This window comes from Mauremys mutica, chromosome 5 (genome assembly GCF_020497125.1).
Source record: "Mauremys mutica isolate MM-2020 ecotype Southern chromosome 5, ASM2049712v1, whole genome shotgun sequence".
Taxonomy (NCBI): Eukaryota; Metazoa; Chordata; order Testudines; family Geoemydidae; genus Mauremys; species Mauremys mutica.
The window spans coordinates 144084968-144112108 of record NC_059076.1 but is presented as its reverse complement, the minus strand read 5'-3'; the positions used below and the strand labels follow the sequence as shown (position 1 = coordinate 144112108).

Genomic DNA, 27141 nt, shown 5'->3' with positions numbered 1-27141 from the left:
GAGGAGAGATGCCAGACAGCTGGGGGTGGCAACCAATGGGGGGAAGAGGCACCGAGTACGCATGGGGTGGGCGCTGGGGGGCACAGGGCAGGTCTGAATCACAATACAGATTCGCTGAGCCTCTGAGTGACCCCCAGACTGACCTAGGGGGCAGCTCCCCCCGCCCCTCACTCCCAGCAGCTTCCTCCTCTATCCGTCCTCTGCTGCTCTCCAGACCAAAGCCAGGAGCACCCTGAACGCCCCCAGAGATGCTGCCCACTTAGAAGTCGGGGCAGGCAGGGAGCGGGCGCCGGTCGGCGGGGCCGGGGCAGGCAAGGAGCGGGCGCCGGTCGGCGGGGCCGGGCCGGGGCAGGCAGGGAGCGGGCACCAGTCGGCGGGGCCGGGCCGGGGCAGGCAGGGAGCGGGCTCCAGTCGGCGGGGCAGGGCCGGGGCAGGCAGGGAGCGGGCGCCGGTCGGCGGAGCAGGCAGGGAGCGAGCGCCGGTCGGCGGGGCCGGGCCGGGGCCGGCACGGCGCGGCCGCCGCTCCGCGCGGCCGGGCCGGGGCAGGCAGGGAGCGGGCGCCGGTCGGCGGGGCCGGGCCGGGCTGGGGCAGGCAGGGAGCGGGCGCCGGTCGGCGGGGCCGGGCCGGGGCAGGCAGGGAGCGGGCGCCGGTCGGCGGGGCCGGGCCGGGCCAGGCAGGGAGCGGTCAGCGGGGCCGGGCCGGGGCAGGCAGGGAGCGGGCGCCGGTCGGCGGGGCCGGGCCGAGGCAGGCAGGGAGCGGGCACCGGTCGGCGGGGCCGGGCCGGGGCAGGCAGGGAGCGGGCGCCGGTCGGCGGGGCCGGGCCGGGCCAGGCAGGGAGCGGGCACCGGTCGGCGGGGCCGGGCCGGGGCAGGCAGGGAGCGGGCGCCGGTCGGCGGGGCCGGGCCGAGGCAGGCAGGGAGCGGGCACCGGTCGGCGGGGCCGGGCCGGGCCAGGCAGGGAGCGGGCGCCGGTCGGCGGGGCCGGGCCGGGGCCGGCCGGGAGCGGGCCCCTGTCGGCGGGGCCGGGCCGGGGCAGGCAGGGAGCGGGCACCCGTCGGCGGGGCCGGGCCGGGGCAGGCAGGGAGCGGGCGCCGGTCGGCGGGGCAGGCAGGGAGCGGGCGCCGGTCGGCGGGGCCGGGCCGGGGCAGGCAGGGAGCGGGCGCCGGGCCATGGCAAGATGGGACCAGGACTCCCTCACCCTCGGGCTCAGCTGCAGCGCTGAGCTGCAGAGTCCCACAGGCCCAGTGTCCCCAGCAGATGTCCCAGCTCGGGGCCCCCAGCGGAGCTCCGGGAGCCGGCACCTCCCCAGCTCTGGCACTAATCACTCTGAGGAAGTTTGGTCTCTTCTCCTTGCAGACCTGCTGCCCCCGCCCCCCAGGCATGGGCACAGACCCACTCCCCTTACCTGACACGCAGACCTTCCCCCTGCAGGGTAAGCGATCGTCCATGGGGCCAGCGTCCGAGGGGCTGCAGGGGAAGCACAGAGCTGTGACCAACATCCAGTGCCGCATGTCTGCCCCACTGCTGCATCCCAGCTCCCCCCAGCCCCCGGCCCCAGGTCCCTGTGCCCGGTCACGGGGTCCTCACCGCCGGGCCGTCCTCTGCGCCACCTGCACCTCCTTCATGCGCTGCAGCTCCGACATGTAGGCCATGATGCGGCTGTTGCAGACCAGAAGGCTCTTGGTTGCCTCCAGCGCCTGCTCCCGCTGTGTGCAGGCTGCCAGCAGCTTACAGGCACCTTCGCGCATCCGGAGCTCGTGGTCAATCTTCTTCTGGATGTCCGTGTCCTGGGGAGATGGGAGGGGTCAGTGGGGCTGGAGGCACTGGGGGAGATGTGGGGGGGGGGGTCAGTGGGGCTGGAAGCACTGGGGGCAGGGCCAATGGGACCATGGGCACCGGGAGAGGTGGGGCAGGGCCAGGGAGCCTGGAGGCACTGGGGGCAGGGCCAGTGGGGCTATGGGCACCAGGGGAGGGGTCGGTGGGGTTGGGGGCACCAGGGGGCAGGGCCAATGGGGCCGTGGGCACCGGGAGAGGTGGGGTGGGGCCGGGGAGCCTGGGGGTACTGGGGGCAGGGCCAGTGGGCACCGGGGGGTTGGGCCATGAGTGGGCAAGGGAGGGATTGGGCAGCTGTGGGCACCATGGGGAGAGGAAGGGGTTGGGGAGAAGCATTAAGGGGAGTAAACATGCAGAGCTGGGCCATGCAGCACCTGGGGGGCCAGCCCCACAATGGATAGGGAGAATTCTGAGGGTACCTGGGGCTGAATCCCAGAACCCCCCAGCTGGGCTGGTGTCCCCCATGGGAGGGGCTGGGACACCCAGCCCTGGGGGTTGGGGAGCTGCAAGCCTCGAGGGGTATGGATCACCCCCCAATGGACCAGGACGGAGCCCAGGCCCTGCTGTGGGGTGTGCAGGGGGCTTGGGGTTGGAGTCAGCCAGAGGTGCCCCATGGCAGAGCAGCTCAGGGAGGGGCTGTGCACGGAGACAGGGGCATGGCTGGCACAATGGGGTGCCTTGGGGGATTCAGGAGGGCACAGACCCTGCCCCCACAGAGACAGATGTACAGGGCCTCCTGGCCCTGCTGCCCCATGAGGAGCTGAGCGACAGGCCCAGCCCCAGGCCACTTGGGCACACAACAGGTCCCTGGCCACCCGGGGAGCCAGCCTGGGGCACCCCAGTGACAGGGGCAGGTGTGGGGAGGGCACAGAGGGTCTGGAGCTGCAGCCATATCAGAGCGAGGGGGAATCCACACCCAAGCTCCAGGGCCCTGGGGTCAGGAAGGAATCCACCCCTTCTCCCAGGCCGGCTGGCCAGGTACCAGCTAAACTCCCACTGGAGCGGAGGCAGGGAGATCCCAGGGAAGGCAGCCCCAGGGAAAGGGCAGGGCCCAGCATCCGAGGGTGGAGCTGCAGGTCCCAGGGGGAAGCCACAGGCTCCTGGGAACCAGCACAAGGGCTGGGAGGTGGGAAGCGGCTCCAGGAAGCAGCCCCAGGAGCCGCCTTGGCTGCTGAGCTCAGGCTGCCTGGGCCAAACCCGGAGCAGGGGGTGGGCCTGGGCCCCCTCCCAGCATGAGGGCGGCGTAGAAACCAGGGATTTCCCTACACCCCCCCCCCAAAATTTCCCCAACCCCAGTTTTGTGAACTAGTTACATGCAGTGTTGCCAATGTAGTGATTGTTTGGAAATTTGAATTGAAATTGAAACATTAATACACACGTTAAAAGCATATAAAGTGTATCATAAAAACCGTGCATCTGAAAAAGTATCATTGATTTGAAAAGTATGAACACAGACAAGCTTCCTTATACAGCTGTTGTTTTTATGGCGATGTCAGTGCGTTCATTTCAGTGATGTTGGCCAACCTAATAATTTCAAACTATGACTTGTAAGCAAAGTCTCAATGAGCTCCCCCTGACAGCTAGCGATGAGCTGGGGCGAAAGGCTTCAGGACCAGATTGTATTTACATTCACACCTAATCTACCCAGGTATCCAGCAAACAGAGCTGTGTTGCCCAAGTGATAGATTTTGGCTGGGGTTGGGTTACAAATCACTTGAATGCGGGGGCGGGGGGTAATGAAATGTTGGTGTTCTTATTGTATGAGTAAAGGGCAGCAGAGCTGTACTTAGCCTGTGCTGACCGAGGGCATCGAGAGAGGGAGGGGACGGGTGTTTTGCTTGATGGTCTGCCTGAGTCACAAGTACTATCTGACCTGCCCCTCTCCACTGTTTAAGGACAGAGCTGATGAGGCTCCCTAGAGAGGCTTTTGTTTTGTTAAGTGACCACTGCAGCTGAAATCACTGAGAATCACTAAGTGCTTAGACCTGCTGTGGGACAGTGTTTCTGTGGAAGAGACGGCCCAGCCTGCACTAGCAGCGAGGTTCCCCCACTGAGAGCTCAGCTGAAATCACTGAGAGCGGGTGGAACCTCAAGAGACCAACTCGCAGAGGTCACAGTGGCAGGTGGCAGCAGAAGGTGATGGCACAGGGCGATTGGCAACAGAGCGATGGAGTGAACGGTGGCTCAACGAACAGCCGTGGCCAGAGCGAACAGTGAGCAGCTGGAGGAACGAGCAAGGTGCCTTCTTACCCCCCACCTGGGAGGTGAACTCACGTGAAAGCACCTCTGAGCTCTGAGTCTCCACTGACCCAGGACAGCACCGGTGAGTGTTAATGAGGCTGTTAAGAAGGCTGGAGACACAACACAGTTCATGCGAACAAACATGGCCGTGGCATCCTACTTTCTATTTAAGCAAGAGATACCACACACTACAAACTGGAGGCCAATGTTAAGCGCATTGTCACTTGTTCATCCTGAAGTTGAACACTGACCAGCAAATGCTCACTATCTTTCTGCAAGAAACTCAACTGACTGGCTAGAAGAGTGAGACTCAACAATTGAAAAACTGAAGAACTCTCTCACCACTTTCAAAAAATTTGCATACATGAATGCACCGATGCAAATGGGCATCAAGTATTAAGTCATTGTGTACGTTATCTTGATGTCAGGGGTAGGCCAGTAGATGCATTTCTAGACGTTCAAGTTATAGAAGAGACATCGGCTGCATCTGTGACAACCCACATCTTAGAAGAGTTAAATGCTTGTCAGTTGGACCCCAAACAGATGGCTGCTTGTGCATTTGATGGAGCTGAAAACTTCTCTAGAAGACATGGTGGAGTACAAGCTTTGCTCAGAGAAAAGTGTAACCCTAAGCTCTCCTATACACACACTGCAGAAGCCATCTACTCCAGCTAATACTAGTATGAGCTGCAGACTCTTCAAAAGACATTTAAAGTCTTCATTATATTCTTTTTTCGGCAAGAGTCCAAAAAGACTGAATATCTTGGAAGATTCTCTGGGACTGAAGTTCAAATTAGTCCAACCTGGGAAAATCCTGTGGCTTTCTCATGAGCAATTCTTGGCTATTGTCTTAAAATTACTCCAGTCGTTGTTACTGGCTTTGGAAAGTATCTACCAAGATGGGATGGATCTAAGTAGTGAGGCTGGTGGATGACTTTTGCTACTATGTTCAGAGAAGACTATTGCCATTCTCTCTCTCTCTCTCTCTCTCTCATAAGTCTACTGTTGAAACCACTTGTGTCATTACACAATGTCAGCTAGGCATCTGCTACAACAGTAGTAGATCTCTGTCCAGCAATAGAAGCTACACTTGGATCAATCAGAGAGCTCTCCATTGAACAAGTACTGGAAGAAGCAAAGACTTCAGTCCAGAAGTTGACTAATGAAGACATTTATATTGAATCCTTAAGTGAAGAGGACAGGAGGTGTTTGTTAAGACAACTGAAAAAGTACAGACTTGATTCTCACAAATCTACAACAGCAACTTCTAGATTCTACTCAACCTCTGCGTAGCTTTTACAGATCCCTGTCCTTGTCCTATAAAACACCGACAGTTGAGTGGAGTGAGGCACTACCAGCAATGGGGCTGCCATGTGATCAGGACAGAATAGAGAATTTGAACACAGAGTGGAATATCATATGGCAAATGAATGAAGATTTGACTTCAACTTCTTTTTTATCATCACTAGTGGCTCGACCCGATCTTTGTGTTCTGCTTCCTGGGATGAAAGAAGTAGGAATTCATCTCTTGCTACTCCCAGTCACAACCACTGTAACAACAGCTACAGTTGAACGTTCTTTTGCCTCATTGAATAGAATTTTGTGTTCTGAAAGAAGTCCCCTTCTGCCTGATCACGTGAATGAACTAATGAGCGTATCAACTGAAGGAATGGAAGTACTGGACACATGAGAAGCCACCAAAGATGAACACGTTGCATTCAAGAAGTTCATTAACAGAGTTGTGCAAAATTATAACAAGAAACCAAGAAAGATGTAGATTTAGTGCTTCCTAGAAGGCTTGAGTAGCCAACTTTAATTTGTGTGATGATTTTAAAACATGAGTTAAATCTAATAAAATGGTCATGAAACATTTTTCAGTTCTTACTATGGTGCCATACAGCCCCCCTTCACCCTCACAGGCTCAGCTCTCATCAGCCCTGACACACACACCCCGTAAATTCGAACTCCCCCCAATTTCAATTCCTGGGGAAAACACTGGTAGAAACCCCAATTCAAGGACTGCTGAGCCCAGGGCAGAGCTGAAGAGTGGCCCGAGGGGGCGACACTGGGACTCATTACCTGGTAGGGATCTGGCCTAGGTGCCATGGCAGGGCCAGAGCTGAGCAGCAGGGATGCTAGAGGAGATGCCGGTGGCATAGTGTGACAAAGTGGGGCGTTTTCTTGTTTTTTCCGTGTTTTCCAGGGGGTTGCATGCAGAGGGGGTGGGACTCAGTGTCCCTGGGTGTTACTGGTTTAACGAGGGAGGGGAGAGGGAGTTTGTTGGTACAGAGGACTGGAGAGGGAACTTGGGACCCCAGCCAATGGCCTGGAGGATGGAGACCCCAGCGACTGATGACCTGACGACCCGGAGACCCAGCTCAGGAGTCGCAGCCAGTTCTGGCCAGTGGGAGGACAATGGGCTACGGAGAGAGGACCCCAGTGACCTGACCAGCCGGTTCCAGCCAGAGGATAGAAGAGGGGAGAGGAGACCTAGGTGACCCTGTTTACGATCCTGTTTACTAGGATCGAAGACAATGGACAGCGGGGGCTTGGGGCCGGGGGTATTGGAAGCCCAGCTGGGAAGCAGGGGGGCTCAGGGCTGGAGAGGGGGAGCTTGCAGAGCCCCCCTGGCTGCAGGGGGACTGGGATGTGCTGGGCTGAGGGAGGCCAGGCCTGAGGCCGGAGAGTTTCCTGTGCTGGGTTCAATGCTCGATAAACCCTCCTGTGTTACGCTGGCTGAGAGTCGCTCCGGGCTAGAGAACGGGGGGCCCAGAGCGAGGGGATTCCCTGAGGGGCCCACGGCAGAGACGGACGTGCTGAGGCTCAGGGAGGTGCGGCTCCAGGAGGCGGAGAGGCCTGACCCCGAGAGCGACTGGACCCCCGAGAAGGGCTGTCGCACTGAAGGGGGTTCCCCCCACGGACCGCACGGGGCCAAGACCTGGGCGTCCGTGACACACAGTTTCCAAGGCCAGGAGGGGACCCTTGTGCTCACCAGTCTGACCCCACAGCCAGGCCTGAGACCTGCCCCCACTCAGCCTTGCAGCAGAGCGCTTAGAAAATCGGCCAGTCTGGCCAGAGAAGTGGCCAGGGATGGAGAATCCCCCAGGCCCCTGCGGGTACGGGAGCAAGGGCTCATCGCTCACCCCCTTGCAAACGGAGCCCTTCTTGCCTGGCTGAATTTCTCTGGCTTCACCTCCCAGCCCTCGCGCCGCGTTCGCCCCCCCTCTGCCGAGCTGTGTCCCCAGGCAGGTCCCTACAGACGGAGCAGGTCACCCCCGAGCCTGCTCTCCGGGACGCCAACTCGACTGAGCTCCCAGAGTCTCTCACTATGCGGCTACGGTCATTCCCGTCTCTGACCCCTCCCCAAGGTATCAACCTCCTTCCCGAACTGGGGGCACAGGCCTGCACCATGACCCCGGGGGCACTACAGCGGGGCGGGGCCCCCGGCAGCAGCAGGGGTCCCCTCCCCCAAGCAGCAGGCCATGCTGGGCTTGGGCCGATGGGGGGGCTATGGGACTGGGGGGCCATTGGTCCCGTCACAGGGGCGAGACTAGGAGAGCCCACTGGGCCGCTGTTCCTGCACGTGCCCCGCCCAGGCCCCATAGGTGGCAATGGGGGAGCCACCTGCACGGCCCCCATGGCCCTACATCCTGCAGCCCTGCGTCCGTAGGTGGGGCCTGGCTCCGCTTTCCCCTGGAAGTGACATGGCCCAGACCTTGCCCTGTGCCAGGCAGGCAACCAGACCCTGCCCACACCTGCAATCTCACGGGACGGGACGGGACCCGGGGGGGGTGGGGTGGGGACACGCATGCGGGACCCAGCGCCCGGCCGAGACACAGCGCCCCCCCTCCCCCACCAACACACACACACTCACCCCAAGCCCACCAGGTCCTGGGCACCCCAGCGCCAAACACAGCAGGCCGCAGGCCCCCACCCCCGCCAGCACCAAACCCTGTCCCCGCCAGCGGAGTTGTGGGGGGGGAGAGCGATTTCCTTCTTCACAAATCTTGTGCAGCCGTCAGGAAATAAGTTCTGGTTGCTAAGCCACTGTCCACCTGCCCCCCATTCCCCAGCCAGCCCCCAGCACAGCTGGGAAATGCAGCAACCTTGGGCCAGAGAAAGGATCGGGGCCAGAGGTCTCATCTGCCTCTCCCCCGTTTCATAAGTCCCTGGGGAAGAGGGCCGGGGTGGGGGGAGTCTGTAGGGCCGGAAGCGAGTCTAGACATTCCCCAGTTCCAGGTCACGGGGCGCTCCCACCCCATGACCCAGCACCCCACAGCGGCCCCAGTCTCAGCAGGGTAAAACACCAGCTGCCCCTGAAGCGTCACAAGTCCCACGGATTGAAGACCAGAGTCCCCAGAGCACCCCCAAGACGGGCACTCCCCCCCGTGCGCCCCATTAGCCAGGCCTGCAGAGAACGGCTGCACAATCGCTCCCCAGAGGGTGCGCTGCCCTGATGAGACACGCCCGGCACGGCACGATGCCGCGACGTCTGCCCGAGCTGCCCCATTCCCCTCCCCAGGCTGTTCGCTCTGCACCCGAGTGAACACGTCCAGTACCAACCCCCCCTTCAGTGACCGCCCAGCTCCCCACGAGGCGCAGGGCTGGATGGAGGGGGGGCCGTGGGGCCGCCGGCTGCTCTCACAGTTTTCGGTGGAGGGATGAGGAATTCAAGCTCCTAGATTGAAATTCCCCCCATCTCTGTCGAAGAGGGGAGGAGAAAATCAGCCCCAGCCTGGAGCCCTGGGCGGGCCGGGGGGGGGGGGGGGCTGCACCTTGGCATGAGCCTCCTCCCTGCTTCACAGGGCACGGCTGCAACCCCCCACAGGGCACGGCTACAACCCCCCACAGGGCAACGCTGCCCCTCATTTGTTCCTGCTGGGCAAGAGACTCACGCCCGCCTGCTCACACGCGCCGGTCACCACGCAGCACTCCAGGCACCGAGCCCTCACTCACAGCAGCAGCGCGCCAGCTGCTGAGAGAAAGCAGCCCAGCCCGCCAGCAGGCAGCACAGGCCCCCTCCCTGCCCGCGGGCACCGCCCTGCTGCCAGGTGTGCCAACGCTCACCACAGCCAGGGGCGGGCCCGGGGAGGTGCCTGCTCCAGCCCCGGCCTGGGGAGATGCCCAGGGAGGTGCCCGGCCTCCAGCCAGGGGTGATTCCCAGACTGCCAGGGATGGGCACACGCTGAGCAGGCGCCTGGAGGAGATGCAGGGATGGCCCCAGGCTAGGAACAGCCCCGGGGATCCAGCCCCACCCGTGAGGCACTGAGCCCTCCATGCTGGGGCAGGCGCAGGGCCTGGCTGACACTCCTCCAGGCTGCAGCATGGCTGGGGGTGGAGCGGCATCCCCCACCCCCGCCCCAAGGAGCCTCTAGGTGCATTTGCGCCTGTGTCCCGAGTCTCCCTGGCCTTGCCCCATCCCCTCGCCAACCCGGTCTGGCTCTCATCCCCCCCCGCCCCGCCTGCCCCCCCGAGCCCACAGCCCAGCTCCCTCCCTGCAGCGTCTCAGCGGGCGCCCCCAGGTCTCCCTGGCACTCACTTTGCCGATCCTGCAGCTGTCCATGCTGGGAGCTCCCAGCTGCCCGCGGGCTCCCCCTCCTAGCCGCGTGCCCCCAGCATGCCAGCGCCCCGGCCCATCGCCCCCAGCCTGCGCACGGCTCCGGGAGCTCTGCAGCACTGGCCTGGCGGCTGACGGCGGGCTAGGGAGAGCTGAGCAGTGCGATGCCAAGCTCCCTGCGGAGCCGGCGCTGGGCGCAGGGGAGGGAGGGGGGCCGGGGAGCCGGCAGGGGAAGGGGGAGCAGCAGGAGCTGTTTCCCGGCAGTTCCAAGGCTGAGCCGCCGGCTCCAGCAATTCACACCATGGAGAGCGAGGAGGAAACGGTGACATCACCAACTGGCTATAAATAGCATGGGGGGGGGCAGACAGCTGCATGGCGAGGGGGATGGACAGCTGCCTCCTTTCCCAGGTGGGGGGGGGCACAGCTGCAGCCAGCAGGGTGAAGCCAAGAGGGGGCAGCAGCTGCCTCCCACCCCCAACTCAGGAGCAAGTGATGGGGGGGCTGAGGCACCCCAAGGGGCCTGGGCAGAGGGACCCCTGGCACCCCGCCCTGGTCACAGGGAGCACCCACCGGAGGGGCTCACCTTGGAGGTGGGCCCAAGACAAACACAGGGGGTCCAGGGAACGGTTCCCCCCACCCCGAGAGGCCGGGCAGGACAGTCTGGCCCTACTCCGGGAGGGAGGGCCAGGTGACGGTGTGGGGAGGGGCACAGCAGGGCAGGGTGGGGGCAGGTCTCCCCCAGCTATGGGGGGCATGGCCCCTTGTGGGGCCGGAGCAGGCCCCCACCTGTTGGCGCTGGCTAAGCCAGTTGTGTTTGGTCTCATGCTGCCTGGGGGCTAGAGGTGATTAACAGCCGATTTGCTAATAGGATTGCTCATAGGATTGCTCGGTAAATCCCGGAGGGGGGCGGGGGTTGGAGCTGGACAGACACTAGGTTTCCCCCTGGCCAGGACAGCTCAGCAGGGGGTGCTCTCCCCCTGCAGGGCTGGATGGTCACAGGTTCAAATCCTCCCTTGGCTGGATCCTGACTCAGAAATGACCCCCCACCCCCGGGCTGGGGCAGGACTGGAGTGAGTGCCTGGCCAAGGGCACCCGGGGGCTCCCCAAAGGCAGGGACCCGGGAGGTAACACCCAGCCCCTGGCTGCTGGCCAGGGAGGGGCTCCCTACTCTACACCCCAGCACCCCAGGAAGGGAAGAGCAGAGCGGATGGAGAGCCCGGGACGGGGGAGACGGTGGCATGTGGACAGGCGGCCAGGGAGAGGCCAAAGAGCAGGGCAGGAGGGGCCTATACCCAGAGCTCCCTGCAGCGCGGGGAGGAGGAGAGGGAGCTGGATGTCCACGGGGCTGGGAAGCAGAGGAGAACGGGGAAGGGGGAGACCCAGCCCCAGGGAGGGGCAGCAGCACCTGGCCGGCAGCGGCTCAGCCCTGGGCCTTTGGGGGCAGGGGCACTTGGCGCTGACTGAGAGGGTGCGTCCCCTGCAGGCAGAGTGGGGGCCCAGCTCCTTGCCCTGCAGTGGGGACTCCCCCAGGCGCACAGCTCCTGAGCGCCCCCAGCTCACGTCTCCTCCCTCCACTGCGCCCCCACTGCCCAGGCGCCCCCCGCCCACTCTTCTGGATCCCCGGGCACCCCACTGGCGCTCACACGCCCACGGCAGCCGCCCTGTTTGCAGGCACAGCCACGACCGAGGTGGAAATCAGCCGCTGTCTGCTGATTAAAAGCAGCTTGGAGAGCCCGCAGCCAGGACCCCCTCCCCCAGCCTGCAGGGGGAGAGAGCAGAGTCCCCACAGCACCAGCCCCCGGCTGCCAGTGCCCCCCACCCAGCGACGGGCACAGAGGGGAAAAGGATGAGCCCCGGGCACGGCAGATCTGGAAAACGAACTGAATCCTGGCTCCCAGCACCCCACCAACCCTCCAGCCCCCACTCCCCTCCCAGAGCCGGGGACAGAACCCAGGAATCCTGGCTCCCAGCCCCCCTGCTCTGACCCACCAGACCCCACCCCTCTCCCAGAGCCGGGGAGAGAACCCAGGAATCCTGGCTCCCAGCACCCCACCAACCCTCCAGCCCCCACTCCCCTCCCAGAGCCGGGGAGAGAACCCAGGAGTCCTGGCTCCCAGCACCCCACCAACCCTCCAGCCCCCACTCCCCTCCCAGAGCCGGGGACAGAACCCAGGAGTCCTGGCTCCCAGCACCCCACCAACCCTCCAGCCCCCACTCCCCTCCCAGAGCCGGGGACAGAACCCAGGAGTCCTGGCTCCCAGCACCCCACCAACCCTCCAGCCCCCACTCCCCTCCCAGAGCCGGGGACAGAACCCAGGAGTCCTGGCTCCCAGCACCCCACCAACCCTCCAGACCCCACCCCTCTCCCAGAGCCGGGGACAGAACCCAGGAATCCTGGCTCCCAGCACCCCACCAACCCTCCAGACCCCACTCCCCTCCCAGAGCCGGGGACAGAACCCAGGAGTCCTGGCTCCCAGCTCCCCCTGCGCTAACCTTCCAGTCCCCACACCCCTCCCAGAGCCAGGGACAGAAAATGATCCCAGGGGCTGGTTTGCCTGAGCGCAGGAAGCTGGTGAGCAAAGCCTGCTGCAGCAGCTTCCTGGCAGTATGGAGGGCGAGGGCCAGCCCCCGACCTGGCTGCATGCTCCGTGCCGCTGCCCAGCTAAGGGATCCCCAGACACAACCCGGGTGCCGTCCCCCTTGGCTCTGTGCTCTCCCCGGGGCTGAGTAACAAGGGCCAGACTACAGCTCCCAGCATGCACGGCTCAGGCCACGCCGCTGGCTGGAAAGCTGGGTCTCCCCACGGGAGCAGACACATTCGGGTGCTTGCTCTGCCCAGGGGCGCACACTGCCAGCCTGGTCTTTGCCGTCAGAGTCTGGGCCCGTCCCCTGCACCAGGCCCCCCTCCAAGGCACCATCCGCACACGAGCCCCCCGCCAGCCCTGCACACCGGAACTGATGTGAGTCCCTGCCAGGCTGCCCCATAGGGCCAGGCTGCACGCGCTGCCCCACGGAGCCCGATACACGCAGGAGCCCACACAGCGCCCTGGAACCATGCCAGCCTGTTCCACCCCAGCCAGGATGCCACACGCATTCCTGAGCTCAGGGCCCCCGCCCACAGGGAGAGTCATGCTGCACGCTGACTGGGCGGCGGGAGTCGGGGGTGTCAGAACCCAGGAGCCTGGGCTCCCAGACCTCACTGGGATCCCTCAGCACAACCATTCTGCTCCAGCACCAGCCCGAGGCACCTGCTGCCTGCAGCCCCGGGGGGCAGGACGCTGCCCCCAGCAGAGCCACCACCAGCCAAGCTCTTCAGCGTCCCAGCAGTCCCTTCAATGCCCGACAGCCCCAAAGCCCCAGGCTCCAGCATGGGCTGGAGCTCAGCAAAGCCAGGCCAGGGGTAACAACGTGGTCTCAGCACCGACGGGCCATAGGGATCCCAGGATGGGCACCCTCCCTGGTACGGCCTGTGCCTTGCCATGGTGAGTGCCAGGGTGAGAGGCAGGCTGGGCACTGCAGGACGCCTGGCAGGGGCACCGCGGGAGCCGTACCTGCAGGCTGAGCGCGATCTGCCGGACGTACAGCATGTTGAGGTCCTCCAGGATCCGAAGCCTGTCCTGCATCTCTGCAAACCTGTCCCTCGCCGCCATGTCCATGGCACCGGTTACACCCCCGGCCCGGCCCCGTCACTGGCAGCCCCAGGGCCCCTGCACAGGCGCCTGCTCGCCAGGGCGCAGCCAATGCCCATGTCCACCCCGCCTGGAGGGCCAGTGCCAGGTGCCTGCGAGCAGTGCCCCGAGCTCTGCTCCGCTCTGGCTGAGCAGCACAGGACGGGGCTCCCCGATCTCGCCGGAGCAGGCGGGTCCGTGGGGCAGGCTCGCTGCCTCCTCGCGTTCCCCCTGCCCCCGGCTGTCTCCGTCAGCGGATTCCCAGCCACCAGCCACGGGCCCAGCTGTGAAGAGAAAAGGCCCATTCATCCCAGCCCCAGTAATGCGCATTTTCCTCCCACAGAACAAGCAGCCAGTGTGCAGGGGCCAGGGCAGCACCCCCCACTCACAGCTCAGTGTCGGGCGGGGGGCAGGGGCCGGAGCAGCGCCCCCCACTCGCAGCCCACGGCCGGGGGGGCAGGGCCCGGGGCAGCGCCCCCCACTCGCAGCCCACGGCCGGGGGGGCAGGGGCCGGAGCAGCGCCCCCCACTCGCAGCCCAGGGCCGGGGGGGCAGGGCCCGGGGCAGCGCCCCCCACTCGCAGCCCAGGGCTGGGGGGGGCAGGGCTCGGGGCAGCGCCCCCCACTCGCAGCCCAGGGCCGGGGCAGCGCCCCCCACTCGCAGCCCAGGGACGGGGGGGGGGGCAGGGGCCGGGGCAGCGCCCCCCACTCGCAGCCCAGGGACGGGGGGGGGCAGGGGCCGGGGCAGCGCCCCCCACTCGCAGCCCAGGGCCAAGGGGGCAGGGTCCGGGGCAGCGGCCCCCCGCAGCCCAGGGCCGAGGGGGCAGGGGCAGCGCCCCCCACTCGCAGCCCAGGGCCGGGGGGGCAGGGGCAGCGCCCCCCACTCGCAGCCCAGGGCCGGGGGGGCAGGGGCCAGGGCAGCGCCCCCCACTCGCAGCCCAGGGCCGGGGGGGCAGGTAGGGGCAGCGCCCCCCACTCGCAGCCCAGGGCCGGGGGGGCAGGGCTCGGGGCAGCGCCCCCCACTCGCAGCCCAGGGCCGGGGGGGGCAGGGCTCGGGGCAGCGCCCCCCACTCGCAGCCCAGGGCCGGGGGGGGGCAGGGCTCGGGGCAGCGCCCCCCACTCGCAGCCCAGGGCCGGGGCAGCGCCCCCCACTCGCAGCCCAGGCCCGGGGGGGAGGGCTCGGGGCAGCGGCCCCCCCCCCGCAGCCCTGCACACAGGTCAGGGTCCCTCCCCCGGCTCAACCCGCCCCGTTACCTTCGCCTCCTCCCGGCGCCGGTTCCCAGCTGCCCGCGGCCCGGCCGGGCGGCCCCTGCCCGGCTCCCTCCCGCCCAGCCCCGCCCGGCTCGGGTTACAGGGGCGGCCCCTCCACGACTGGCTGCGGGGCCGGGCCAGAGCCGCGCCGGCTCCAGCCACTGCCGCTGCCCCTCACCGCGGCCTCCGGCCTGGCCCCACTGGGCGCCCCCGGGGTCCCGCGCTCAGCCCGGGCCGGGGGGCGGCCAGAGCCCACGGGGATGGGCGGGGAGCGCCCGGTCCCGCCCGGGCCCTGCAGGGGGCTCCCTCTTCTGGTGCAGAGCGGCCCGGGCCGGGCCCGCCCGGAGCCACGCGGCCACTTCGTGGCAGAGCGGAGGGGGGAGCCCGGGGCCCCCGCTCCCGGCAGGGAGACTCCCTGGCCCGGGCGGGGCAGGGCCACTGCTGGGTCTGTGCCCAGCCCACGGTGCCCCCAGGCAGGAAACTAGGGGGGCAGGGGGTGCTGCAGCGCCCCACGCCCAGGGCTTTGCTCCCGGCCGCAGCTCGGGGGGGGGGCAGGGCCTGGCTTTCAGCACCCCCCACTATTAACAACGTTCAGGCGCCACTGGCGGTGCCCGGCCTTGGCAACCCCCTCCCGCAGCCTCCAGGCCCTGCCTTCGCCAGGGGGCTGCGTAGCCAGCCCCCTCCTGGGGTATCCCCGAGGGGCCAGGCCGGGAACCCCTCGAACCCAGGACAGCCCCCCCTCCCCTCCGCCAGGAGAAGTGAGACAGGGAGATAGGGCCCATCCTGCAACCTGAACACAAAGCCCCAACCACATCCTGTCGCGTCCCGGGGCGGGAGGGGGACAGATGGATCGAGGCGGGAAACGGCCCCCACATCGGTGCCCAGATGCCACCCCCCCACCCTCCCCAAGGTGACATGGTGCGCAGACAGCCCCCGAACCCCCGCTAACGCTCAGCCCCCAGCCAGCCCCAAACCCCCGATAACACTCAGCCCCCAGCCAGCCCCCAAGCCGACACCCGGCCCCCCAAACAGCCCCCCTTCCCCAGAGAACACTCAGCACCCAGACAGCCCCCCCACACCCCAAGGTGACGCTCTGCACCCAGCCTGCCCTCTCTCCTCCTAAAACACATGGTGCCCACACAAGGCTCCTCCCCCCAGGAATGTTCAGCGGTCACCCAGGGCACCCCCCACCCCCCGAACTTTTGGCACTCACACAGGGCTGAATGTCCCCCCACCCCCACCCCCAGGCCCTGCCAGCTCTAGCCAGGCTCCAAGCAGGACAGGTCTTGTTTGACCAAAGCCCCTCCCCCTGCCCAAATTGCCCCCAGAGCCTCCCTGCACCAGGCTCCGAGCTGCTCCAGGTGCCACCCGCTGGGGGGAGTGCGGGTTCCAAGCACTCCAAGGGCACCACCGGGCAGGGGCAGGGGATGGTGCTTCCCGGGGACCAGCAGGGCTGTGAGAGCTCCCTAAGGGCAGGAACGATCGTGCCAGACCACAGGCCCTCATCCTCCCCGTCCAGGCACCAAGGAGGCAGATGCTGCCCTAGGCTGGTCTGGGAGCAAGACAGGCTCCTGGCACCTCAGACCAGTGCACCCCGCCCTGAGCAGCCTGCCAGGAGCCCCCATGGCACTGAGCAGCGGGCACCAGGAATCCCAGCCCTCGGCCCTGCAGCACACAGCTCTGGGGACACCCCGCAGCACGTGCCCCTCCATCCCAGCGTCAGGTTGCCTTAACATCCACTGTGGCCAACTACCCTCTAACCCCTGCCCTTCGCAGGCCTTCTGGGTCCATGCCAGAGCCACCTAGGCACAGCCAGCCCCCAGCCACTCAACACAGCCCACTGGTCGCCTTGGGGGGAGGGGCATCATCTCCCCCCAGCCCTGCCCCTGGGGATAGCAACGGGGGGTGACGGAGCCCTTTCAGGGGGCATCAGTCTGTGGACCGGAGCAGAGGGTTTGGATGAACAGCTGGGGAGAGAAGAACTGGCAAGAGAGAAGATAGGAGTGCTACAGAGGAAGTGTGCCCATTCCCCTCCCTGCAAAGGGAGCCATAGGGGTGCCTGCCCCCGGCACAGGGCAGCAGGGGTGAAGGGGGCCCCTGAAGGAGGCCAAACACTTCCCCTCCTCCCCCACCCCAATGGCCTGGGCAGTAAACAGGGATAAGGACCAGCCTGGAGAGAACCAGACTAAAGTCTCCAGGGAAGATGTCCTGAGGGTCAGCGGCTGGTAGGAACGGGGACTCCGGGGAGAGAGCCCTGCAGAGCCTGGGAGGGGGCGCAGGGGGCTGGGGCCTGAGCCCAGGGAGGTGAGGAGTTCTCATTCCTCGGCACTGAGTCTGGACTTTGGGTACCCTAGAGGGGTGAGAGCCCCCCTGGCACTCTCAAAGCAAACTGGGTGCAACACTGGGTGTTGCCACAAGGGGCGCTCTGAGGTGGTAAGGCTGTCACAGGCACTACCCCCAAACCTGTCCCATCCCGCAGCTCCTGGGGTGGCCATAAGAGCTCGCGCCTGCACTGTGCTGATCTGCACACCAGGGGGTGCTCAAACCCACCCTCCCCTGTACAAGGTGGAGCCAGGAGGACACACCTGGGCAGGTGCCTGGGGAGGGGATGGGTAGGACCAGCAGGCATGTCCCAGCTCCCCATGGAGATTTGATCCTGGAGCCCCTGCATAGAGCTGGCAGTGCCAGGGGTGCAGGCTGCTCAGGACCGTAGGGCCCGCAAGGCCTGGCCCAATCCCTTAGTGGCAGATGCCAAACCCATAATCCTCTGCAACTGAGGCAGGGAGGGAAGGCACAGCACATCCTGGCCCTGTGCACGCCAGGCTGGGGACAGGCAGCCTCAAGGTAGGAGGTGCTGTCCTGCAGGGGGGGCGCGCACACACACACACACCCCTCGAGGGCCCTTCCAGTGCTACGGTTCTATGAACACTCACAGCCAGTAGGGTTGGGCATGGGAAGAGGCGACGGGTAATGGTGGTACTAGGCATAAGCACACTAAGCAATTGCTTAGGGCCCTGAGCAGCTCGAAGGCTAGTGAACAGGAGCGGCTAACAGGGGAGCAGCGTGGGCGAGGGGCTGGGTACAACTTATTATTCTTTAAACTTAAAGCCAAAAACATCCAGTGATACCAACAAAACATAGAATCATAGAATCTCAGGGTTGGAAGGGACCTCAGGAGGTCATCTAGTCCAACCCCCTGCTCAAAGCAGGACCAAACCCAACTAAATCATCCCAGCCAGGGCTTTGTCAAGCCTGACCTTAAAAACCTCTAAGGAAGGAGATTCCACCACCTCCCTAGGTAACCCATTCCAGTTCTTCACCACCCTACTAGTGAAAAAGTTTTTCCTAATATCCAACCTAAACCTCCCCCTCTGCAACTTGAGACTATTACTCCTTGTTCTGTCATCTTCTACCACTGAGAACAGTCTAGATCCATCCTCTTTGGAACCCCCTTTCAGGTAGTTGAAAGCAGCTATCAAATCCCCCCTCATTCTTCTCTTCTGCAGACTAAACAATCCCAGTTCCCTCAGCCTCTCCTCATAAGTCATGTGCTCCAGCCCCCTAATCATTTTTGTTGCCCTCCGCTGGACTCTCTCCAATTTATCCACATCCTTCTTGTAGTGTGGGGCCCAAAACTGGACACAGTACTCCAAATGAGGCCTCACCAGTGCTGAGTAGAGGGGGATGATCACATCCCTTGATCTGCTGGAAATGCCCCTATTTATACAACCCAAAATGCCATTAGCCTTCTTGGCAACAAGGGCACACTGTTGACTCATATTCAGCTTTTCGTCCACCGTAACCCCTAGGTCCTTTTCTGCAGAACTGCTACCCAGCCATTCGGTCCCTAGTCTGTAGCAGTGCATGGGATTCTTCCGTCCTAAGTGCAGGACTCTGCACTTGTCCTTGTTGAACCTCATCAAAGGAATGAGCTGCATGAGTAAAAAGTCCCATAACAGAGTGGGGGCTACCCAGTTTACTGCATCCAATGCAGCATGTCTGATTACCTGCCCTATGGGCGGGTGGTGTATGGAGCTCCTGGCCCTCAGAGACCATGTATGGGCTTTGGAGACCAGAGTGGCTAAACTGGAGGAGCTAAAGGAGACAGAGAGGTACATAGATGAGACTTTCTGGGACACCGTAGAACGGTCCTACCCCCGGTCTGTGCTGTTGAGGAGGATGAAAGTCTCAGGGAAGGAGACCATCCAACAAGAGCAGAGGGAAACGATCGAGGTTTGCAGGTACCAATGACATAGGGAAGGGTAGGAGAGAGGTCCTAGAGGCCAAGTTTAGGCTGCTAGGTAAGAGATTGATGTCCAGGACCTCCACCGTAGCATTCTCTGAAACGCTTCCAGTTCCACGTGCAGGGCCAGTTAGACAGGCAGAACTGCAGGCTCTCAATGTGTGGATGAGCCGATGGTGTAGGGAGGAGGGGTTTAGATTTATTAGGAACTGGGGAAACTTTTGGGAAAGGGGGAGCCTATGCAGGAGAGGTGGGCTCCACCTAAACCAAAATGGAACCAGATTTTAAACTAAGTGCCAGCAACCTGATCTACGGTCTTTTTAATGTTAAGGGCTGGGGAAAAGCCGACAGGTGCAGAGGAACACGTGGTTCAGACAGAGACATCCCTTAGGGGAGGATCTATTAATGGAGATTCTCTGTGTCCTAGTAGGGAGGAGAGGAGGGAAGATGATAAAATACAGGTAGGATCTGATGAGAAACAGTCAAATGAAAGAAAGTCCCGTTCAATTACATCATGTAATGGCAGACAGCCAAAAAGTGACGAGTTTTTAAAGTGCTCATATACCAGTGCTAGAAGTCTACATAACAAGAGGGGTGAACTGGAGTGCCTCGTATTAAATGAGGCTATTGCTATAACAGGCATCACAGAAACTTGGTGGAATGAGGATAATCAATGGGACACAGTAATACCAGGGTACAAAATATATCAGAAGGACAGAACAGGTCGTGCTGGTGGGGGAGCGCCACTATACGTGAAAGAAAGTGTAGAATCAAATGAAGTAAAAACCTTAAATGAACCAAACTGTACCACAGAATTTCACTGGATAGTAATTCCATGCTCTAATAAGAAGAATATAGCAATAGGGATCTATTACTGAGCACCTGACCAGGATGGTGTTAGTGACTGTGAAATGCTCAGGGAGATTAGAGAGGGTATTAAAATAAATAAATAAATAAAAATCAATAATAATGGGGCATTTCAACTATCCCCATACATGTCATGATGGGGTACGTGTCACCTCAGGACGGGATGCAGAGATAAAGTTTGACACCTTAAATGACTGTTTCTTGGAGCAGCTGGTCCTGGAACCCACTGAGGAAAATAGAAAGGAGCATAAACTCTGACAAATGAAGTGTAAAAATACAATTAGGAAGGCCAAAAAATAATTTGAAGAACAGCTAACCAAAGACTCAAAAAGTAATAGCAACATTTTTTTTTTTTAAAGAACATCAGAAGCAGGAAGCCTGCTAACAATCAGTGGGGCCACTGGACGATCGAGATGCTAAAGGAGCACCCAAGGACGATAAAGCCATTGCAGAGAAACTAAATGAATTCTTTGCCTCAGTCTTCATGGCTGAAGATGTGAGGGAGATACCCAAACCTGAGCCATTCTGTTTAGGTGACAAATCTGAGGAACTGTCCCAGATTGAGGTGTCATTAGAGGAGGTTCTGGAACAAATTGATAAACTAAACAGTAATAAGTCACCAGGACCTGATGGTATCACCCAAGAGTTCTGAAGGAACTCAAATGTGAAATTGCAGCACTACTAACTGTAGTCGGTAACCTAGCATTTAAATCAGCTTCTGTACACCAAAGGACTGGAGGACAGCGAATGTGACACCAATTTTTAAAAGGGCTCCATAGGTGATCCCAGCAATTACAGGCCGATAAGCCTGACTTCAGTACCGGGCAAACTGGTTGAAACTATAATAAAGAACAAAATTGTCAGACACATAGATGAACATAATTTGTTGGAGAAGAGTCAACATGGTTTTTGGTGAGGCATGATTTCCCTTTACAATCTACTAGAATTCTTTGAGGGGGTCAACAAGCATGTGGACAAGGGGGATCCAGTGGATATAGTGTACTTAGATTTTCAGAAAGACTTTGACAAGGCCCCTCACCAAAGGCCCTTGAGCAAAGTGAGCTGCCACGGGATAAGAAGGAAAGTTCTCTCATGGATTGATAACTGGTTAAAAGATAGGAAACAAAGGATAGGAATAAATGGCCAGTTTTCGGAATGGAGAGAGGTAAATAGTGGTGTCCCCAGTCCTATTCAACATAGTCATAAATAATCTGGAAAAAGGGTAAACAGTGAGGTGGCAAAATTTGCCAATGATACAAAATTACTAAAGATAGTTAAGACCCAGGCAGACTGCGAAGAGCTACAAAGGGATGTCTCAGAACTGGGTGCCGGGGCAGCAAAATGGCAGATGAAATTCAACATTGATAAATGCAAAGTAACACACATTGGAAAACATAATCCCAACTATACATATAAAATGATGGGGTCTAAATTAGCTGTTACCACTCAAGAAAGATCTTGGCATCATTGTGGATAGTTCTCTGAAAACATCCACTCCATGTGCACAGCAGCAGTCAAAAAAGTGAACAGAATGTTGGGAATCATTAAGAAAGGGACATATAATAAGACAGAAAATATCATGTTGCCTCTATATAAATCCATGGTGCACCCACATCTTGAATACTACATGTAGATCTGGTCACCCTGTCTCAAAAAAGATATATTGAAATTGGAAAAGGTTCAGAAAAGGGCAACAAAAATTATTAGAGGTATGGAATGATTAGAGGAGAGATTAATAAGACTTGGACTTTTCAGCTTGGAAAAGAGATGACTAAGGGGGGGATACGATAGAGGTCTATAAAATCATGACTGGTGTGTAGAAAGTAAATAAAGTGTTATTTACACCTTGGCAGAACACAAGAACTAGGGGCCACCAAATGAAAGCAATAGGCAGCAGGTTTAAAACAAACAAAAGGAAGTATTTCTTCACAACACACAGTCAACCTGTGGAACTCCTTGCCAGAGGATGTTGTGAGGGTCAAGACTATAACAGGGTTCAAAAAAAGACCTCGATAAGTTCGTGGAGGATCGGTCCATCAATGGCTATTAGCCAGGATGGACAGGGATGGTGTCCCGAGCCTCTGTTTGCCAGAAGCTGGGAATGGGCGACAGGGGATGGATCACTCGCTGATTCTCTGTTCTGTTCATTCCCTCTGGGGCACCTGGCACTGGCCACTGTTGGAAGACAGGACACTGGGCTGGATGGACCTTTGGTCTGACCCAGTACGTCTGTTCTGATGAGGGGGGGCTGATTTAGTGTTACCCCCAAAATACAGTTTGTCTGATTGACCGTGGACGTTTAATGAGTCTCTCAGTGGGGTGGGCTGGGCTGTTTTCTGGTTTGTGGAAATACGAGTGTTTTTAGGGGGCGGGTGCAGGTCAAGGCGGCTCCTGGTACTGGGGCAGGCCAGGGTGGCTGGCGGGGAACAAGGGAAGGGTAGTGACGTCAGCAGGGGACTGCTGGGGTCAGGTGAGAGCACGGCTGCAGCTTGCGGGGGGGGGGGGTGGCATTCACACCAAATGTGAAAAATCAGGACAGGGTGGGGGCTAATAGGAGCCTATATAAGCAAAAGGCCCCAAAATCGGGACAGTTCCTATAAAATCGGGACATCTGGTCACGGGGGGGGGGGGGGGAGAGGAGGGAATTAGCCTTCAGAAGTGCCAGTCCCAGCCTTGCCCTAGGCAGCAGAGCGGGAATTCCCGGCTCCAGGAGAGAATCGGGCCTTTGTTCCACCTGCTGCCAGGTACAGCTCCTCCAGTTAACCCTTTCCATGCACAGGGCTGGGCCTGTGCAGACTGCCTGGGGAGCCTGCAGCACGAAGGGGAGAACCTGGGACCCAGCACCATGGCCCAGGGGGTGCAGCAAGTCCCTCGTGACCCAGGTCTCTCTCCCCCCCTCCTGGGAGGGGAGTAGGGGATGGGCAGATGACTCAGGCCTGGTCTACAATAGGAAATTAGGTCGGTTTAAGTCCATCACTGAGGAGTGGGGAAATCCCCGAGCAGCGTAATTGGGCCAACCTGAGTCCCCGGGAGGCCAGTGCTGGGTGGATGGAAGAACTCAGCCCTCGAGCGGTGGATTAACTGTGCCCACAGGAGAGCCCCCCCCCCGTTCCCCACGGAGCAGGCAGCGCCCCACACTGACGCGCTGCAGCATCTGAAGGGTGGACCAGGCCTCAGTGCCCCGTACTGGCAGGCAGCTGCTCCCATCCCAGAGCACAGACGGGGGCTGGGAGACTCCTGGGCTAAGGAGTGTGCCCTGTAAGCAGCCCCAGCTTCCCCGCACAGAGCCCGGACACCCCTTCCCCGGCCCAGCTTGGCCACCCATGGGCCCTCCTCAAGAGGAGGCTGCAGAGGCAGGCAGCCCCCAGGCGTATGGGGAGCAGACAGGCAGACGCTAGGTGCCAACGGCCCAGCCTGCGGAGGCTCGTGGTCGCAGCCCCACGGGCACCTCCTGGGGCACATACTTTTGCTAACAGGGACGGGAAGGGGGGGCAGAGGGCTCCCCCCAGCTGTAACGCTTCTGCCGATGACCCTGTAGCCCCCAGCCCCACGGGGCTGGCTGACACTCGGGGGGAACGAGGACGCACTGCAGCCGGGCACAGGGCGGGCATGAACTCCTCATCTGCAGGCCCACAAGCAGCACTGGAGAGACTCAGCAGGGACGCAGGGCAGGAACCCGGGCAAGGGGCATTGCCAGAGCCTCCCTGCCGGGACCAGAGCCTGCCACCTGGGGGCGGATTGCTCAGCATGACTCAGCTCTGAGCCACCCATGGGCCCCCCAGCCACAACCAGTCCAGGCCTGGCTTCCCCGGGAGCTGTGCTGGGTGGGGCACGCGCCCCATGGGTTTGGTTTCCACCAGTGTGATTCGCTCAGCAAGGGGGCAGTGCTGTCATGTGGGGGGCAGATCCTGGCCTGGGCCCCCCACTGGGGCCCAGGTTTCAGTCCTAGATCTCGCCCCTGGTGCTGGGAACGCTGGGCCCAGCACCATGCTGCTTGCACCAACGACCGTGTGACACCAACAGGCCGGGAACCCACCAGCCAGCGCCCACCCCAGCTGCCCCCCACCCCCAGAGTCACTGGCCAGGCCCGGCAGGGAGGAGTCGGGTTTGAAATCCCACAAGTCCCAGGGAGAGATGGGAGGCCTGGCCCAGCTCAGCCTGGCTCCAGCAGAGAGAAGGGGCTCGCCCAGGGTCACAGCCAGGCAAGGGCAGTGCCAGGGGGAAAACCCAGGAGTCCCGACTCCCAGTCCCACTCTCTCCCTCCTAGCACCCCTCAAACGGCCGCTCAGCTTCGCCCCTCCCTGTCTGAGAAGGGGCAATGGCAGCACCCGCCCTACAGGCGGCAGAGCAGTGTGCCTGGGGGGCAGCCACCTCCCACCGCTCCCCCCGGCAGCCGACAGGGGGCGCTGCCACCCCAGCCGTCCCCCAGCGGGGGCCCCGGGCAGCAGGCCAGTGACACCCCTCGCCGGGGGGGCCAGCCCCCTGCCAATCCCCCGCTGGCTTGTTGCCCAGTTAGAGCAAGTTAAATGGCCTTGAAGTCAGCGAGAAACCCAGTTTTCCAGTCCCGTGGCCGGCGGCCGCCTGAGCATGATCTCAGCAGGGTCGGGCTTGGCCAGCGAGTGGGTGGAAGGGCTGGAAGTCTCCAGGTGCCGCAGGGTGGGGGCTCCGGGGGGGGGGTGCTCTGCTCTCCCCTCAGTGCTGACCCCAATGCTCCAGCGAGGCACTGCGGGGTGGGGGGGCCTCTCCTCACCGTCTCTCCACACGTTGTGACCCCAGGCGCCAGGCCACTCGCTCAGGCCTGGGCCGGGCGGGCTCGGGGGTCCTGGGCCGGGCGGGCTCGGGGGTCCTGGGCCGGGCGGGCTCGGATGGAAAGAGGAGGATCAGGTGGAGGGGGAATCTGTCTCCCCACTTTAAGAGGTGCTCTGCAGACCGGGCTGACCCCAGCGACCCAGCACAGGGAAGGACTGTGCTGCAAGGATGGGGAGCGCCATGGGGGGGGGGGTCTTCCCTAGCAGTGCCGACCCCAATGCTCCCATTAGGGGGCTGTGGAGCAGGGGGCTCCGGGGGGGGTCCTCCCCTGGCAGCACTGACCCCAATGCTCAGCGCCTCACTAGGGGGCTGTGGGGCAGGGGGCTCTGGGGGGGGTCTCCCCTGGCAGCGCTGACCCCAATGCTCCCATTAGGGGGCTGTGGGACAGGGGGCTCCGGGGGGGGTCCTCCCCTGGCAGCACTGACCCCAATGCTCAGCGCCTCACTAGGGGGCTGTGGGGCAGGGGGCTCTGGGGGGGGTCTCCCCTGGCAGCGCTGACCCCAATGCTCCCATTAGGGGGCTGTGGGGCAGGGGGCTCTGAGGGGGGCGCTCTCCCTGGCAGTGCTGACCCCGATGCTCAGCGCTGCACTAGGGGGCTGTGGGGCAGGAGGCTCCGTGGGGGGAGTCTCCCCTGGCAGCACTGATCCCAATGCTCCCATTAGGGGGCTGTGGGGCAGGGGGCTCCAGGGGGGGGGTCTCCCCTGGCAGCGCTGACCCCAATGCTCCCATTAGGGGGCTGTGGGGCAGGGGGCTCTGAGGGGGGTGCTCTCCCTGGCAGTGCCGACCCCGATGCTCAGCACTGCACTAGGGGGCTGTGGGGCAGGAGGCTCCGTGGGGGGAGTCTCCCCTGGCAGCACTGATCCCAATGCTCCCATTAGGGGGCTGTGGGGCAGGAGGCTCCGTGGGGGGAGTCTCCCCTGGCAGCACTGATCCCAATGCTCCCATTAGGGGGCTGTGGGGCAGGGGGCTCCAGGGGGGGGTCTCCCCTGGCAGCGCTGACCCCAATGCTCCCATTAGGGGGCTGTGGGGCAGGGGGCTCTGAGGGGGGCGCTCTCCCTGGCAGCGCTGACCCCAATGCTCAGCACTGTACTAGGGGGCTGTGGGGCAGGAGGCTCCGTGGGGGGAGTCTCCCCTGGCAGCACTGATCCCAATGCTCCCATTAGGGGGCTGTGGGGCAGGGGGCTCCAGGGGGGGTCTCCCCTGGCAGCGCTGACCCCAATGCTCCCATTAGGGGGCTGTGGGGCAGGGGGCTCCAGGGGGGGTCTCCCCTGGCAGCGCTGACCCCAATGCTCCCATTAGGGGGCTGTGGGGCAGGGGGCTCCGGGGTGGGGTCTACCCTGGCAGCGCTGACCCCAATGCTCAGCGTTGCACTAGGGGGCTGTGGGGGCCGGAACAACGTCTGTTTGTGGAGCCCCCAAAGCCCACAGCGGGTCACTCAAACTTCCCGGCCTCAGAACTGCCCAAGCCGGCAGGGGCAGCACCTGGGGCCGGGGCTGGGCCGGGGCGAGGCGCGGCCGCAGGTGAGAGCGGAGACCCGGGGAGGAGGAGCCGGAGACGGGCGAGGCGCAGGGGGAAGCGGGGGACCCCGGCCGCCCCGGGGTGTTGGCAGCAGCGGGGGTCCGGGGCTGGCCGGGGGTTCCTACCTGGGGGGTGTCCCCGAGGAGGCTGAGCCTGAAGCGGCCCCTCCGGATCTCCATCTCCAGGGCCGAGCCCCTCGCCACGGTCACTCGGCTCCGGTGGTTCCGGCAGAACATCCTGGCGCAGCCGGGACCGGCCCGATCCAAACGCCTGCGGGGGATCGGAGCCGCTGTGGTCCGGGCTGCAACCCTGGGAGGGCGGGAGCCTGGCCCGGTCCCCACTGGTTCGGTTCCGAGCTCACTGCCCCGGCCCGGTCCCGGTCCCGGTCCCGCTCCCAATTCCCCAGGGAAGTCTCCAAACTTCGAGTCAAACTCCGCCCCTCTGCCCCCGGGCGGCACCTGGCGGGGGCGGGCAGCGCTGCAGCCCCGAACCGAACCGGGCCCGGGCGGCACCTGGCGGGGGCGGGCAGCGCTGCAGCCCCGAACCGAACCGGGCCCGGGCGGCACCTGGCGGGGGCGGGCAGCGCTGCAGCCCCGCACACGTGGGTAGCAAGGCGCACGCTGCTTTTACAAAGAACCATCGAGGGCCTCCCTGGGCGGGCACAGCTGGTGTGGGCTGGCCCCGGGGTGCTGGTTCCCTAGGGCGGGGATGTGGCTCAGAATCCTCTGGGGCGGGGGCCTGCGGAGCTAGGCAGCAGCAAGCACCGAGGAGCCTGTGCAGAGAGTTGGCAGGAGCCCCATGGCACTGCCAGGCCTGCAGGGGGGACAATGGGACAGTGTGAGACAGCACATGGGAGCGTGTGTGGGGGGGGTGAGTGTGTCATCGTGAGGGGACGTACGTGTGTGTGCCAGGGGTACCTGGGCGTGTCCCTGGGTGAGTGCCCATGTGAGTGCACGGGGGGGTGAGTGTGTCATCGTGAGGGGACGTACGTGTGTGTGCCAGGGGTACCTGGGCGTGTCCCTGGGTGTGTGCCCATGTGAGTGCACGGGGGGGTGAGTGTGTCATCATGAGGGGACGTACGTGTGTGTGCCAGGGGTACCTGGGCGTGTCCCTGGGTGAGTGCCCATGTGAGTGCACGGGGGGGTGAGTGTGTCAT

General features: G+C 62.7%; 1 protein-coding gene across 5 annotated transcripts in view; it reads right to left on the bottom strand.

Moving 5' to 3' along the window:
* RTKN (rhotekin) overlaps window positions 1–26397 on the bottom strand; it is a 35092-nt gene extending 8695 nt beyond the window's left edge. For 2 of the 5 annotated variants that reach the window (XM_045019918.1, XM_045019922.1), the window contains exons 1-3: window positions 26111–26397; window positions 1588–1787; window positions 1406–1467 (exon numbers count right to left, since the gene is read on the bottom strand). In XM_045019918.1, coding sequence (XP_044875853.1) covers window positions 1406–1467; window positions 1588–1787; window positions 26111–26221 — 373 coding nt within the window. In that variant the 5' untranslated portion in view covers window positions 26222–26397. Of the gene's footprint in view, window positions 1–1405; window positions 1468–1587; window positions 1788–9613; window positions 10373–13182; window positions 13622–14551; window positions 14672–26110 lie in introns of those variants that run through there. The other 3 variants (XM_045019920.1, XM_045019919.1, XM_045019921.1) reach the window with 3 other exon arrangements.
* Window positions 26398–27141: the final 744 nt, after the last annotated feature.